Source organism: Nannospalax galili, unplaced genomic scaffold (assembly GCF_000622305.1).
Source record: "Nannospalax galili isolate Female #2095 unplaced genomic scaffold, S.galili_v1.0 scaffold687, whole genome shotgun sequence".
NCBI lineage: Eukaryota > Metazoa > Chordata > Mammalia > Rodentia > Spalacidae > Nannospalax > Nannospalax galili.
This window is the reverse complement of record NW_008357456.1, coordinates 498,022-511,706: the sequence shown is the minus strand read 5'-3', so window position 1 is coordinate 511,706 and position 13,685 is coordinate 498,022. Positions and strand designations below refer to the sequence as shown.

General features: G+C 41.5%; 1 protein-coding gene across 9 annotated transcripts in view; it reads right to left on the bottom strand.

Annotated features, from left to right (window-relative positions):
• The window catches only part of Rrm2b (ribonucleotide reductase regulatory TP53 inducible subunit M2B), a 53,144-nt gene extending 41,436 nt beyond the window's left edge, over positions 1-11,708 (bottom strand). Inside the window, exons 1-3 of one of the 9 annotated variants that reach the window (XM_029557171.1) lie at positions 11,463-11,708; positions 10,988-11,116; positions 1,648-1,803 (exon numbers count right to left, since the gene is read on the bottom strand). In XM_029557171.1, coding sequence (XP_029413031.1) covers positions 1,648-1,803; positions 10,988-11,035 — 204 coding nt within the window. In that variant the 5' untranslated portion in view covers positions 11,036-11,116; positions 11,463-11,708. Of the gene's footprint in view, positions 1-1,647; positions 1,804-10,393; positions 10,870-10,987; positions 11,274-11,462 lie in introns of those variants that run through there. The other 8 variants (XM_029557170.1, XM_029557172.1, XM_017794862.2 and 5 more) reach the window with 8 other exon arrangements.
• Between the last annotated feature and the right edge of the window lie 1,977 nt (positions 11,709-13,685).

The following is a 13,685-nucleotide window of genomic DNA, read 5'->3' as shown; positions in this document are numbered from 1 at the left end:
AAAAACAGAGAAACTTCAGACACTGGTGCCTTTTTGAATTCTAAGTCCTCATACTTTGTGTTAAATAATAGTTTACATTTATTTAGTACAAAATACTATTTTATTTAAGTACAAAATACTATTCTAAATATTTCATTGATCCTCCTAACAACCCAATACGTCAGTTATCATAGCCTAATTTACCAATGAGGCTACAGAGAGAGGTTAAGCTAGTTCCAAAGACAGTATGTGGTAGAACAGGATTTGAACCAAGGCAGCCCAGCATCAGAGCCTGCATTCTTCATAGGGTGGGTTTCCACAGATATATTTGGTCTCTCTTTAAAAACTTTATTGATTGATTGGTTGATTGATTGATTCATTGATTGATTGATTGATTGATTGATTGATTGATGTGTGACTGTGTGGGGGGGAGAAAGAGAGAGAGGTAGGGAAGGAGGGAGGGAGGGAGGGAAGGAGAGAGAAAGAGAAAATGTGTGTGTGTACGTAGGTCAGAGGACAACTTTCTGGAGTTGGTTCATTCCTTCCACTGTGAGATCCAGGAATTAAATTCAGGTCATCAGCCTGCACACCAAGTACTTTTACCCACCAAATCATCTTGCTGACCCAGATTTGATCTCTTGACTGACAACAGACAGATAGATCAAAAAGTATCTATCTACATAGATATTTCTGTCCATAGACATAAAGATGCTAAAGGAAGATATATAAAGCAAGGCAACCCTTGGTAACACTAAGGTAAAACATGGCTGTGGATATCATAAACAATAAGAAATAATTGAATAATGAATATAATAATGATTTGTGTGTTTAATTAGACTACAGAGCAATCAGTTACATGCCTATTCTTACTAAACCAGCAAGTTCAACTCATTTCCAAGATGGAAAAAGTTACACTAAGTCATCAACAGCTGTCCTGCTTGGGAGCAGCTGTGGCAGGTTTTCTGCAGCTGGAAGCAGGGCTAGACTGTCAGTTCAATGTGGCAAGCTCAAGGTTGAGTGCACTACAGGGATGTTCAAAGTATTCATGTGCCTGCACCTTTGTGCAATCAGATATGGCTCTCAAGTTAACACAGGGTTCATAAGGTTTTCAGTCTTTCATTTTTAAATATAGCTGCAGTTTATTTATTCTTCTGACCATAACGAAACTCTGGTCTTAGGGCTGGCAAAATGGCTCAGCAGCATAAAGGTTCTTGCCACCAAGCCTGGTGGTCTGAGTTTGATCCCTAGAACCCACATGGTAGAAGGAGAGAACTCCCCCAAGTTGCCCTCTGATTAACACACGTATGCTGTTGTATGTATATGCACACACACACAAAATATTTTAAATGAGTAAATTTTATAAAAACTGTTCTTATTTAGTCATAGCAAACTAAGAGTCTATATATAAGAATAGAAAATGGTCTACAATATATTAGACTGAGGACTTATGGCAAAACCTTGCCTAAAAAAACAAAAATCTAACAGAATGATTTATCATTTCTTTGTACCAGGAAACATTAACAGACCTAGTCTAATTATAGTTAATCTCAGTCAATTCCAAGTCCTACCTAATTTAATGTATAAGTAAAATTTTTTCAATATGCTGTAAGACAGGAATTGAACACTGTACCCTAGGACATGAATGCTGATGCAGGTGATGCCACATACCTCTTCTGCTGTCCAGAAAGACGCCTGTGCTTGTTTATACATTTTCCAAATATCAGGGTACTGGATTGGAAAAATAACAAACCGGCGGGAACTCTTTCTTAGGAGTGGCTCTTCACTCAACCTCACTTCATTTTCCTTTGTATCAGAAGACAACTGCTTTAGAAAAACAAAATATGGACATTTTTAAAATATGGCCATTTCTTCTTTAGCCATATCTAAATATACATCCAGGAAAAATTAGGGAGGCAGCACAGCTTGGAGAAGTTGTGTTGAATCCTTTCAGTTACCTACTAGCTAATCATGTTTGGTGAGGTGCATGATTACAGGAAGTTGCCAAACATCTCTGAGCCTCACTTTCTGTAGTTGAAAAATTATACTGAATAAGATTTTTCTGATCATTTTAAAATGCTTTAAACAGCACCCAGTGCATAGCAGGCATTCAAAAAGTATTGTAGTCGGATGGGACATAGTGATAAACACCTTTAAGCCCAGCATTTGGGAGGCAGAGGCAGGAGGACCTCTGAGGGTTTGAGGCCAGCCTGGTCTACATAGCAAATTCTAGGCTAAGTGGGGCTACAAGACCACCCCGTCTCAAAAAATATATTGTAGTTATTGTTACTCTGAGGATTAGTACAAAGTTAGACCAACAAATTTTCATGGGAAAATTTCTAAGTTTGTGGACAAAATGTCCCTTCTGTGCCACCCTGATTTAGAATGATTCCGTGAGGGGCTAGAGAGATGGCTTAGCAGTTAAGAACACTGAATGTTCTTGCAGAAGACCTGGGTTCAAATCCCAACACCCACATGGCAGCTAACAACTGTATGTAACTCCAGTTCCAGGGAACCCGATGCCCTCTTCTGACCTCCATGGGCATTGCACAACACAGGTGTACTTACATACATGCAGGCAATACACACATACACATAAAATCAAAATAATATTTTTAAAAGAATTATACTGTGAATGAGCCACTGTTACAAACTACCTTTTAATTTTTTTCTAATTACTGAAATACTGTAATATGTACCTGAAATTTGTTATCAATAATGTATCACTATTTATTCATCTTAACATTTCCATATACCAAACTGTTATTCCTATTTATATGTCCAGATGATTCTTTAGTCAGAAGAGTTCTCATGTGTAAGGACACACTAACATGCATGCTCTCGGCCAAGCTAACGGCTGTCACTTCTATCAAAGGACTGCTACAAAGAGCTTATATACATAAAGTATTATGCACATTCTCATCTGCTTTATACTTTTATACTTTTTAAATGATTTTGTAATTGACTATTGGAAGGTTCTGATTAGCCTTTTAAAGGTTGTTCCTACATTCAAGTAATTATTATAGTGGTTGATTGATCAGTCGGTACTGTCTCATAACTGTTCTTATAACTGGAACTTTCACTCATGAATAATTATAGAATGACTGGAGAAGTTTTAGAGTGAGACACTCAAGGCTCATTATGAGTGGCACACACCTTTAATTCCAGTACTCTGGAGGCAGAGGCAGGTGGATCTCTGTGAATTCAAGGCCACCCTGAACTAGGCCAGTCAGGACTACATAGCAAGACACTATCTCAAAAAGAAAAAGAAAGACTTGGTAGAAGCAGAAGATTGCTAGTTCAAGGCCAGTCTGGGCTACACAGTAAGACTCTAAAGGAGGGAAGAAATGAAGGAGGAAAGGAAAGATGGAAGAAGGGAGAGAGAAGGAAAACAGTGAGATACTCATATATAACTTGGACCAAACTGCAAAGGCAGAGATTTGTGTGTGCGCATGTGTGCATGTGTACAAACAAATGTGCATTAGGAGAGGAGAGAAGAGTCAATGTCAGGTATCTTCCTCTATCTTTCTCCTCTTTGTTTGGGGGGTGCAGGGAATAGGTCTCTCACTGAATCATGAGCTCACTGATTGGCTAGACTGGTTGGCCAGTAAACTCTGGAGATCCACCTGTCTCTGTCCCATCCCCAGGGCTGGAGTTATAGACATGAGCCAGCACACCAGGCTTTTGGATGGATGCTGAGAATCTGAGCTTAGGTCCTCATGCTTCCTCAGCAGGCACTTTGCAGATTGAGCCATATCCCAGCTCAATCAACAGACATTTTCAAACCATGTGGCCCACATTGATCTTATAGATTCTTCTAGATTATGCTTTTATGCTATCCTGCATTTTCTTTGTTCTATGTATTATATTACTGAAGTATCATTTCTGGGCTAGAAATCTCTACCACCACTCTATTTGCTACAGGGAATTCTATAAGTTGAGAAGGAAAGCACAAGGAGTAGCATTTTGGCACCAAGCATCCTGGTCCTGAATAATTTTTACTTGCTGATAAATAATTGACCAGTGCCCAGAGTTCTGAAATTGTTTGATAAGCACCTTTAAATGTGGATGAAAGTTACATTTTTATATACATTCTTCTTGTTCTACCTTGACAAAATATAATATAAAAATAAGGGTATATTAGTACTCAAGAAGAGTATCAATGATATTAATTCACAAAGGATTAAGAGAAGAAGCTTGATTAGGAAGGTATTATTATCATGTGAAGAGAGGAGGGTTAAATATAAACCTTTGAGCTGGGTCAGAGTTGGCATATTTCAAAATACATATTTTAATAAACTTTGAAGAGGTTCATGTAGGGCTCTATAGGGTGCCCTTGGCAGACCTATGGTAAGGAACCACACTTTAGAAGAACAGTTTTATTGTTGTTTGCTTTGGGTTTTGAATTTTTTTTTTTTTTTTTTTTGGTTGAGATGTATCTTACTATGTAGCATAAGATCCTCTGTCTCAATCTCTCCAGTGCTGGGATTCCAGATGTATGCAACTTACCTTCATGGAGTTTTCCAAAGCTTTTCAGTTTTCATAGAAACATACTTCTTTCAATACTTATATTTAATTGGTTCATATAACATTGCACTAAATAAAAAATATTACAATATAATAGGATCTGGTATAATAGGATTGGAACTAAAGAAATCTGATCCTGGTAAGGTGCAACTCCAACAGTGCAAACAGAAGTAAGTGGGTACCTACTGCTAACCATATGCAGTCTAAAGCCTATGACTATCCATATTTTACATGGTTGATAAATAGTAAGACTGACTAGTAGCAAGGTGATTAAAAGAACCACTGATAAATATACAAAGAAATTGTTGACTAAGTCAGATATAAATCTTAACTTTCATCTATATCTGAATTCAAAACTGTTCTGTCAAGTCTTATCATTCCATTGACTTTATAATTTTATAAATATTAACTTAAAAGTATGCTATCAGATAAAAGCAAATTTATCAATTGGTGATGTACTTATGATTTTGTTTGGAAAATGGGCTTGGGTGTTAAAGGTCATGGAAAGGCCTGGGGATGTAAATATATATGAATTTTGCCATAGCTATTTTCCTGTAACCAATTCTGAAACAATTGCTTTGCTACTTTAAAATAGCTCATTGTCATCATTTTGATGGGAAAAAAAATTTAACTTTTGGATTCTAAAGTATGTACTCCATATCTTAATTTGATCTGGTTAGTTGAGCATGTGGATTTTGCATACTAAATGGAAATTAAGAAATTAATTTTTAATATTTTATTATTTTTTAAAATCTTTTTATATGCATGAGTGTATTGCTTGCATGTAAGTGCACCCATATCATGCAATGCCTGCAGAGATCAGAAGAGGCTGTCAGATCCCCTGGACCTGGAGTTGTGGACAGTTATTAGCCACCATGTAGGTACTGGGAACCAAACCCAGGTCCTCTGCAAGAGCAGCCAGTGCTCATAACTGCTGAGGCATCTCTCCAGCCCCAAGAAATTAAATTTTTAAAAAGCTTCAGAGGACTAAAGGCGTGCGCTACCACACCTGGCTACGCCTTTAGTCCCAGCACTCCAGAGGCAGAGGCAGGCGGATCTCTGTGAGTTCAAGGCCAGCCTGGTCTACACAGTGAGTTCAGGTCAGCTGAGACTACAGGAAGACCCTGTCTCAAAAAAAAAAAAAAAAAAAAAAGTGGCCTACTTTGATATACAACATTTTGGCACCTGGCTCTAACATGCAGACTATAGGGCACCACTGAAGGTTTTTAATCAGGCAGGCAGTATTATTGGATCTGTGTTGTAAGATCACTTGTAGAAATGTGACATGATTTGAAGAGAAATTGGAGGTAGAAAGAAAAACTTAAAAATTATGCTACCCATCTCTTGCCTCTTGTCTTCTGATATCCACATATGTGCTATGGCATGCATACATACAGCCACCTACAAACACAAATAATAAATAAAAAGTTGCCAGACATGGTGGTCCATTCCTTTAAACCCAGCACTCAAGAGGCAGAGGCAGACAGATCTCTGTGAGACTGAGGCCAGCCTGGTTTACACAGCAAGTTCCAAGCCAACTGGGGCTACAGAGAGACGCTGTCTCAAAAGAAACAAAATAAAAAATAAGATTTCTTTAAAAATCGAAAAGAGCTGTTCTTGCTAAAAATGTTCAGCCCCAGCAACTATATGATTTTAACAAGAAAAAAGAGGAGGCACATAAAGAAGATGCTTCCTATTTGGAGAACACCTGACTAATCAGGCTGAACTCTTGCTTCTCACATTACATGTTTAACAAACTTGAACCTACTAACCCAAACACCAATAACAAAAAGCTACAAAGTATCTATTGTTGAGATCAGGTTATACCCTACTGAGTTATTCTATATTGCAAAAAAAAGGGGGGGTGTCTAAGGCTGTGCCTTGCCATAAGAGACTCCATTTTACAGATAGCTTTTGACTGCATTTTGAGGGTGGAGGATGACTGTGTTCCTGGATGGACAAATAACACCATCTGTCCAGCGCCACCCCTACAGCACAGACTGATAAATGATTTATTCCTGGTGTAAATTCATTGAAGTGAGTTGAAACTGTAGGGGAACATGGGCATCTTAAAATCTTATCAGGGGGAACTGGAGAGATGGCTCAGGGGTTAAGAACACTGGCTGTTCTTGCAGAAGACCCAGGTTCAAATCCCACATGGCAGCTAACAACTGTCCGTAACTCCAGTTCCAGGGGATCCTACAGCCTCTTCTGTCCTCCGCAGGCATTGCATGACATGGGTACACTTACCTATATGCAGGCAATACACACATATACATAAAATCAAAATAATAAATAAAATATTTTCTTTAAAAAATCTTATCAGGGAAACCAGGCCTAAGAACTTATCAGACATGCCAGACTTGGGAAAGGGTGTAACTTTCTCACACAGATCCCATAAAGTGGTAGACATCTAGCACTGTGACGGTAATGGTGCCACATCAACCTCATCATCTGCTACCTGGTGTGTGCTTCAAGGTTAGAGAGGCACAGAACTCTCGATTGTCCCTGGGGCTTCAGCTTGTCTCAGTCCCCCACTGTTGACACAATCTACTTGACTGCCCTCCGCTCTTCCACCTGCTTGCCCATCTGGACCTAAACCAGCCACTTCCTCTTCTGACCCAGTTCTGCCCTCTTTATCTCTGTAGCTGACTCGCAACCCTGACTCCTGCAGCCTGATATCTATAGCCACAGCTCCTTCAATGTGGCTGATTCTGGGTTTGTTGTTTTACCAATCCTGACTCTACTTGCTTTTCTCTCAGCCCACTTCTGAAATCTCTTGAACACACCCTCTTTAACTTTTTGTAAACTGCATATATGCAAACAGATATATTTACTGTGTGCTGTGTAGTAAGTGATATGAGTTAATAACATTAGTAAATAAGATTGGAATAAAAGAACTTACATTTGCCTTGGCCAGATTACCAAGGTAAGCAGGAGTATCTGACAAATTACTACCACTGAAACCACTGCACTTTGTTTATTGTCATTCAATAAACTTTGATATTGTAGAAAGACACAAATATGTTCATCTGAGCTTCTGGCATAGCACACCCATGACAATCTATAAGGTCAAACGAATCAATAAAAATGAATTTAGTTTCACGATGTTCAGTAGACAACTGAACATATAACTATGGCACAGGCATGACGGTAATCCGATCAATCATTACTAAAGGAATGGATTATCCAGGGAGAACCTATAGGAAACATGAAGACACTGAGAACTTAGAATGTTCAAGAATGCTATTTAGAACTGGAGATGTAGCTGAGCTAATAAGAGTGCTTGCTTAGCACGCACAAAGCCCTGGATCCCATCTCCAACAAAACATAAACTGAGCCCACAAGATAGAGACAGAAGAAGCAGAAGTTCAAGGTCATCTTCAGCTACATAGTGAGTTTGAAGGCCACCCTGGACACACGTGGCCTTGTCTCAAAAAGATGAAAGGGGAGTATGGAAGAGAATGCCAACATGTAAAGGACAGAAGAAAGAAGGGAACCCAGGTAGGATGAAAACGGACTGAAACAGATCAGGATAAACAAAAGCAAAACCAGAAGTGATCTGATTTGGCTAGAGTCAACAAATGGGAGAAATTCTACAAAGGATTCAGACTCTGGGTGTCAATCAGGCTAAGAGGGTAGGACTTGATCTTGTAGGCAAAGATTTTCAGACATCTGGTAGCATCCAGAGGAACATACTCCAACTCTCCTTACTTGTCCTCAGACCACAATTGCTGACATTCATTGTGGGACACACTTTGAAACTGATCCCTATGGATAATCATGGTGTGCTTCTGAATGGGAATAAATATAGCTAGAAGTGGCAATTGGAAGACTAATCAAATATTTCATGTGTAGGATGAATTAGAAAAGAAAAATAGATTAAAAAAAAAAAAAACTGGTTTCAACCGGACTTTGGCAGCTGGATGAGAGGGGCTTTTACTGTTGTTTTGTTTGATAGTTGTTTTTTCTTGAGTTGAGAGAAACTTTTGTAAATTTGCACTGGGGCAGTGTTATCAAAGCAATAATTTAATGAAAGACTGATTTGGTAACAGTAAATAGGTAAATAGCAGATAAGACTCAAAATAGGGTTGTAGGCTGCACACTAAGTTGTAGCTGCAGAAGTCTGAAATGTTAAGAATCTGAAATTAAGCAGGGTAGTAGGCATTCCTTAACAAGATTCCACCATCTTTTCTAAACTCATGCTTTTAGTTTCTTCTTAGTTTGTGGTCATCTGGTCTGCAGAGTTCTCCCAGCATGCACAGATAAAGATCCAGGTCAAGATTCCTCAATAAGACTTACAGTGACTTAATCTAGGCTGGCATTCTCTATTCTCCAAGCTCTTGTCCTGCCTTCCATCACTTCATGTGGTTACCTATTACATTTCTTTTCCTATACAGTATCTGTATGCTGTTATAGTCATCTACTTCTTAAAGGTGTCATTTTCATTCTTGTATCTCCATCAAATCTGAAAAAACAGATGGAACACCAGTCCAGGTGCAATGACTTGGGAGTTAAAACTCAACTCAATATTACTGAGTATTGAGACTGTCATTCAGTTTTTTCTGGCATAACCTTGACAGAAACTAATAAAAGTTATGAACCTCTTTCTCTGTATACTCACATGTACACATCATACAAAAATCTACATATAACCTGAGAAAACTCAAAAAGCCCATCTATGGACCCTTTAAAGAAGAATTTCTTAAAAATAAGTACACTAGGAACATCTGAAGTACTTGTTACAAATGCAGACCCAGACCCAGACCCAGACTCATCCCAAGAGACTTGAATTCTTAGGCCCATGGTGTAGGCCCAGCAATTTACAGTTTTTGCAAATTATTCCAGATGATTCTGATGCACACGGCCCATGCTGCCCTATCACAGCCAGAAAAGCAAAGTGTTTAAAGAATCTTTGCATCTCAACTTAAAACTTTTTGACTGAAATATTCACTAAAATTCATTCTAGTCTAAAATTCTGCACTGTCTTTGTGTATATCCTTAAGACAGGAATAATAAAAGTTACTTTCCAAGTATTAAGGCAGAATGACTACGAGTGTCATTGGCAAAACAGAAAAATTTTCACCTGAGTGGGGAATTTGCTTTTTTTGTTTGTTTGTTTGGTCTTTCTGTCTCGTCGCAGCCCCAGCTGGCCTAGAACTCATTATGTAAACCAGGCTGGCCTTGAATTCACAGGAATCTGCCTACCTCTGCCTCCTGAGTGCTGGGATTAAAGGCATGCACCACTACACCTGACCTGAGTGGGGAAATTTGTATTAAGTGCAAATGTTTCAAGGAGGAAAAAAAATGGAATCATAATTACTAAATGTTTAAAAAAATAAGAATAAAAATTGGAATCTACAATTTGGCCAAGAGATGCCAGGCTGCCAGCTGTGGAAGCACGACTTTAATTCTAGCACTTGGGAGGCAGAGGCAGGTGTATTTCTGAAGTTTTCATAGTAAAAACCCTGTCTAAAAACAAAACCACGGAATTAAAACACAAAGAAATGCCAGGCTAAGCATGAATGTCTGTGAGCTGAAACTTTTATGTACCCTCCAAATTGCCACAATATTTAATTCAAGATGCCACGCATATAAACGGACTCAAGTACAAAATATGTCTCTTATGCCAAATGATTTACAAGTATTTGCAAAACAGTAGGGTGTTGGAAATTGTAATGATTTAAATTGCGCTATAGCCCTATAATTTGTCTCCCCCCACCCCATGAGGACCGAACCCAGGGCCTTGCTCTTGCTAGGCAAGCGCTCTACCACTGAGCTAAATCCCCAACTCCCCTATAATTTAATAAACCTCAACGTTGCTACATATTTCTGCTAGCACACAAGCAAAGAGGACGAGCAAGTTAATTTAGATTTATTAAGCACCTACAACTTTCGTGGCACTTTGCATGAAACGCTTTGCTTTATTCTTTGAGAAGTATCACTTCCACTATTTAATTGAAGAAACCCACATCCCGGAGACTCAGTTAAGTAATTCGGTCCGAGCAAAACTGCCTCCTAATTTTCTCGGTTGCTGTGATGCTTTCTCGTCCCCTCTCCACCTGTGTCAATTTCCACACGCGCTCCCCCACTCTTTTTAACTGCTCAGAGATGAAATGCATCTCTCCAGCAGATCCGTCGCAGCCCTCCTTCCTGGTCTGGATCTCACTCGCCAGGGCTCCAGAACAAGGAGAGTGGAGAGCTCGGGTTGGGTAAAGCAGGCGGTGCGGCTTTCCGGGATCTGAACCTCAGAGCTCTGTCCTAGGCCGGCCCGAGGCCGGGCAGCGGAGCGTCAATGCTCGCTCTGCGCTTCCTGGGCTCGCTGCGACTCTAGCCTGCGACGACCGCGCTTCCGGCCTGCACCTGCTGGCGACAATAAAATGCCCTACAGCGGTCCTGCGACTTGCAGGTTCCCCGCAGCAACTTGTATTCTAAAGGCCAGGCGTGACCCTGGGGCGGAGGATGAAGCGGCAGCCACATTTACCTCATCCTCCTCAGGCCTGGCCGCTTCCGGCCCTTCCCGGTCGCCCATCGCGCAGACTCCGCCAGAGCTACCAGAACTGAGAAGCTGAGCGCCTCAGGCCTATACCAACCAGGTCTGGAACCAGCTGGCCTGCAAATATGCACAGTGAGACCCGCCTCCAGCTCTGGGACTCACCCTGCCGCACCGGTCCGGCTTTCGGGCCTGCCCACTGAGTGTCTACCTACGCCGGTTCCGCCTCGCTCCGCTCCGCCCTGCACCCCAGGGATCCGCCTAACCTGCCAGCCCCGCCCACACCCGGAGATCCGCCTATCCTTCCGGTCCCGCCCACACCCAGAGATTCGCCTATCCTGCGTCCCAGAACCAATCGGGTTGAGCCTGGCGGCTCCTCATAAGCCAACCTTGGCTTTGCCAGCTCCGCCCCTCGCTTCAAAGACCAGCCTAACTCTGCGGGGCCCCGCCTGAGAGACCCACCTACCTCCGCCGGCCCTGCTCCGCTCCTCAGGGACTCGCCTACTTCGGCCGGCACCCTCCACTTCACTGAGCAGACCCCTACTCCACGCCTTCAACTTGCGCACATCTCCATTGAAACAGCCTGTTACAAGCCCTAGACCCGGCCAGTCCACCGGAAGTCTCCAGCGTTAGGTGGCTCAGCCCACGCCTGCTGCCTGCACCTCACTCCAGCGGCCCCGCCTCTCACCTGCCCTCTGGAGGGGCCCCGCCCACCCTCCGCCGGCCCCCGCTTCCTCCACTTTTCTTCCACTGGCGTTTTTCCTGAACCAGCCCGAGCTGTCCTGCGGGACGTTGCCTGGGACCTCCTGTCCGTCTTGCCTGCCTCAGACCCTGCTCACCTGGTACGGACAGGGTATCAAGCTGCGGACATGCCAGGGCGGCATTGCCTAACTAGCCCTCGAACTCCAGGAAGAAGGTGGCACTTAGTCTGTCCTGAGACACTGTCGCCCACCGGATGAGATGGGGAGAATTGAGCTGGGAGGGGAAAACTGTGTGTGTGAATGGGACTTGAAAATGAGGAAAAATTGCTATATTCAGGGAAATATTTGAAACCTCTGAAATTGTGTAAGAACTAACTTTTAGTGGTATTGATTCACATTCCACAAAGTGGCGGGCCCCATACTCCCTAAGCACGTTATGTGAATTAGCTTCTTTATTTAATAATCATGACATCTCTTCAATAGATATTGCCATTTCCCTCACGTTATTAAGAAACTGAACCTTAGGGTAAGTAACTATCCTGTCAGCCCCGCCCACACCCCAGAGATCCGCCTATCCTGCCCGCCGGATGGTCCACACCCCACATATTTTGACACCTAGTCAGAAAATGGTGAACGCCACAGTCTCCTGGCTACAGGGTCTTTACGAGGCCAAAAGTGATAGAGAGATGCAGCACTCTCCTGTACTATAATGACAAAAGACAGTGGCTACTGATAGTGGCAATGATTTGGTTGAATTACTGTTATCCTGATTTCACATAAAAAGTTTTCTAATATAAAACAGGAGCTGGAGCTGTAGCTTGGTGCTAGACCACTTGCCTATCATTTACAAAGATCTGGATTCAATCCCCAGAACCACCCCCATCTCCTTATAAACTCAGATTAAAAAAATACGAGTAAAACAAAAATTAGGTGGAAGAGGAATTGGGCATGGTGTTGGCACACCTGTAATCCCAGCACTATGGAGGTAGAGGCAGGAGGATCCTGAACTTTAGATCAGCTTGGGATACATAATGAGACCCCATCTGAAAAAAACAACAACGAAAAAGAAGTAAAAGTAGATTGTTGAAGGAACCTTGCCATGACGAACAACTTGCACCTGTTTTGTGGTTCGCCATCACACTGGAAAATGACTGAAACTCTATCTAAAACCTACCCTAGAGTGGGGGCTACCCTTTCTTAAAGCAGCATGATCAAATGCTGAATGAAATACTAGTCATATATATTCTGAGAGGAAACTGAGTCTCACAGAAGTTCGATAGCCATAGGTTATATGACAAACCAAGAGTGAGAATTCAGTTAATTAAAGCCATCAAACAATTTGTCTGAAAGTAATTCATTTTTTTTCTAAAGAGTGATTCTGCATGAAGACACAGAAGAGCATTCCAATGCAGACAAAATGAGACTGTTTTAATACTCCCTGAAATCTGTGGTCCTGGAAGGACATGAATTTTAGCATGGCACAAAGTTTCACAGTGTTTCCTCAAGTTATGAACATAATTAATCCCAAGCAATCATTCCTTCCCAGAGCACAGACACAGAGAGAACCCTTCGTGCAGTGCTTCCTGATGCTTTCTCACAACAACTTCATTCTCTGTTCAGATGAAATCTCTCCAATTTGCAGAATAGCATAAGGCCTGTTCATAGATCAAACAATCCCCTTCAACCCTTCACTCAGCTGAGTGTGGACACTGGACAGAACTTCCTGTCTAATACCCAAAACAGCAACCTGATTCAGCCTACAATGCAAAAAGGGAAATGTTTTCTTAAATATTTATTTGTATTATTTTTACTTATGTGTACATATGTGTTAGGGTGTGTGATGGCTAATCCTGGGCATCAACTTGACTGGATCTGGGATTAACTGAAATGAAAGAGATCTTTTTGATTGGATCATCTGAAACTGGAAGACACACCCTAAATGTGGGTGTTACCTTCTGATGGCAGCCCATGTAAAACACCAAGGCAGA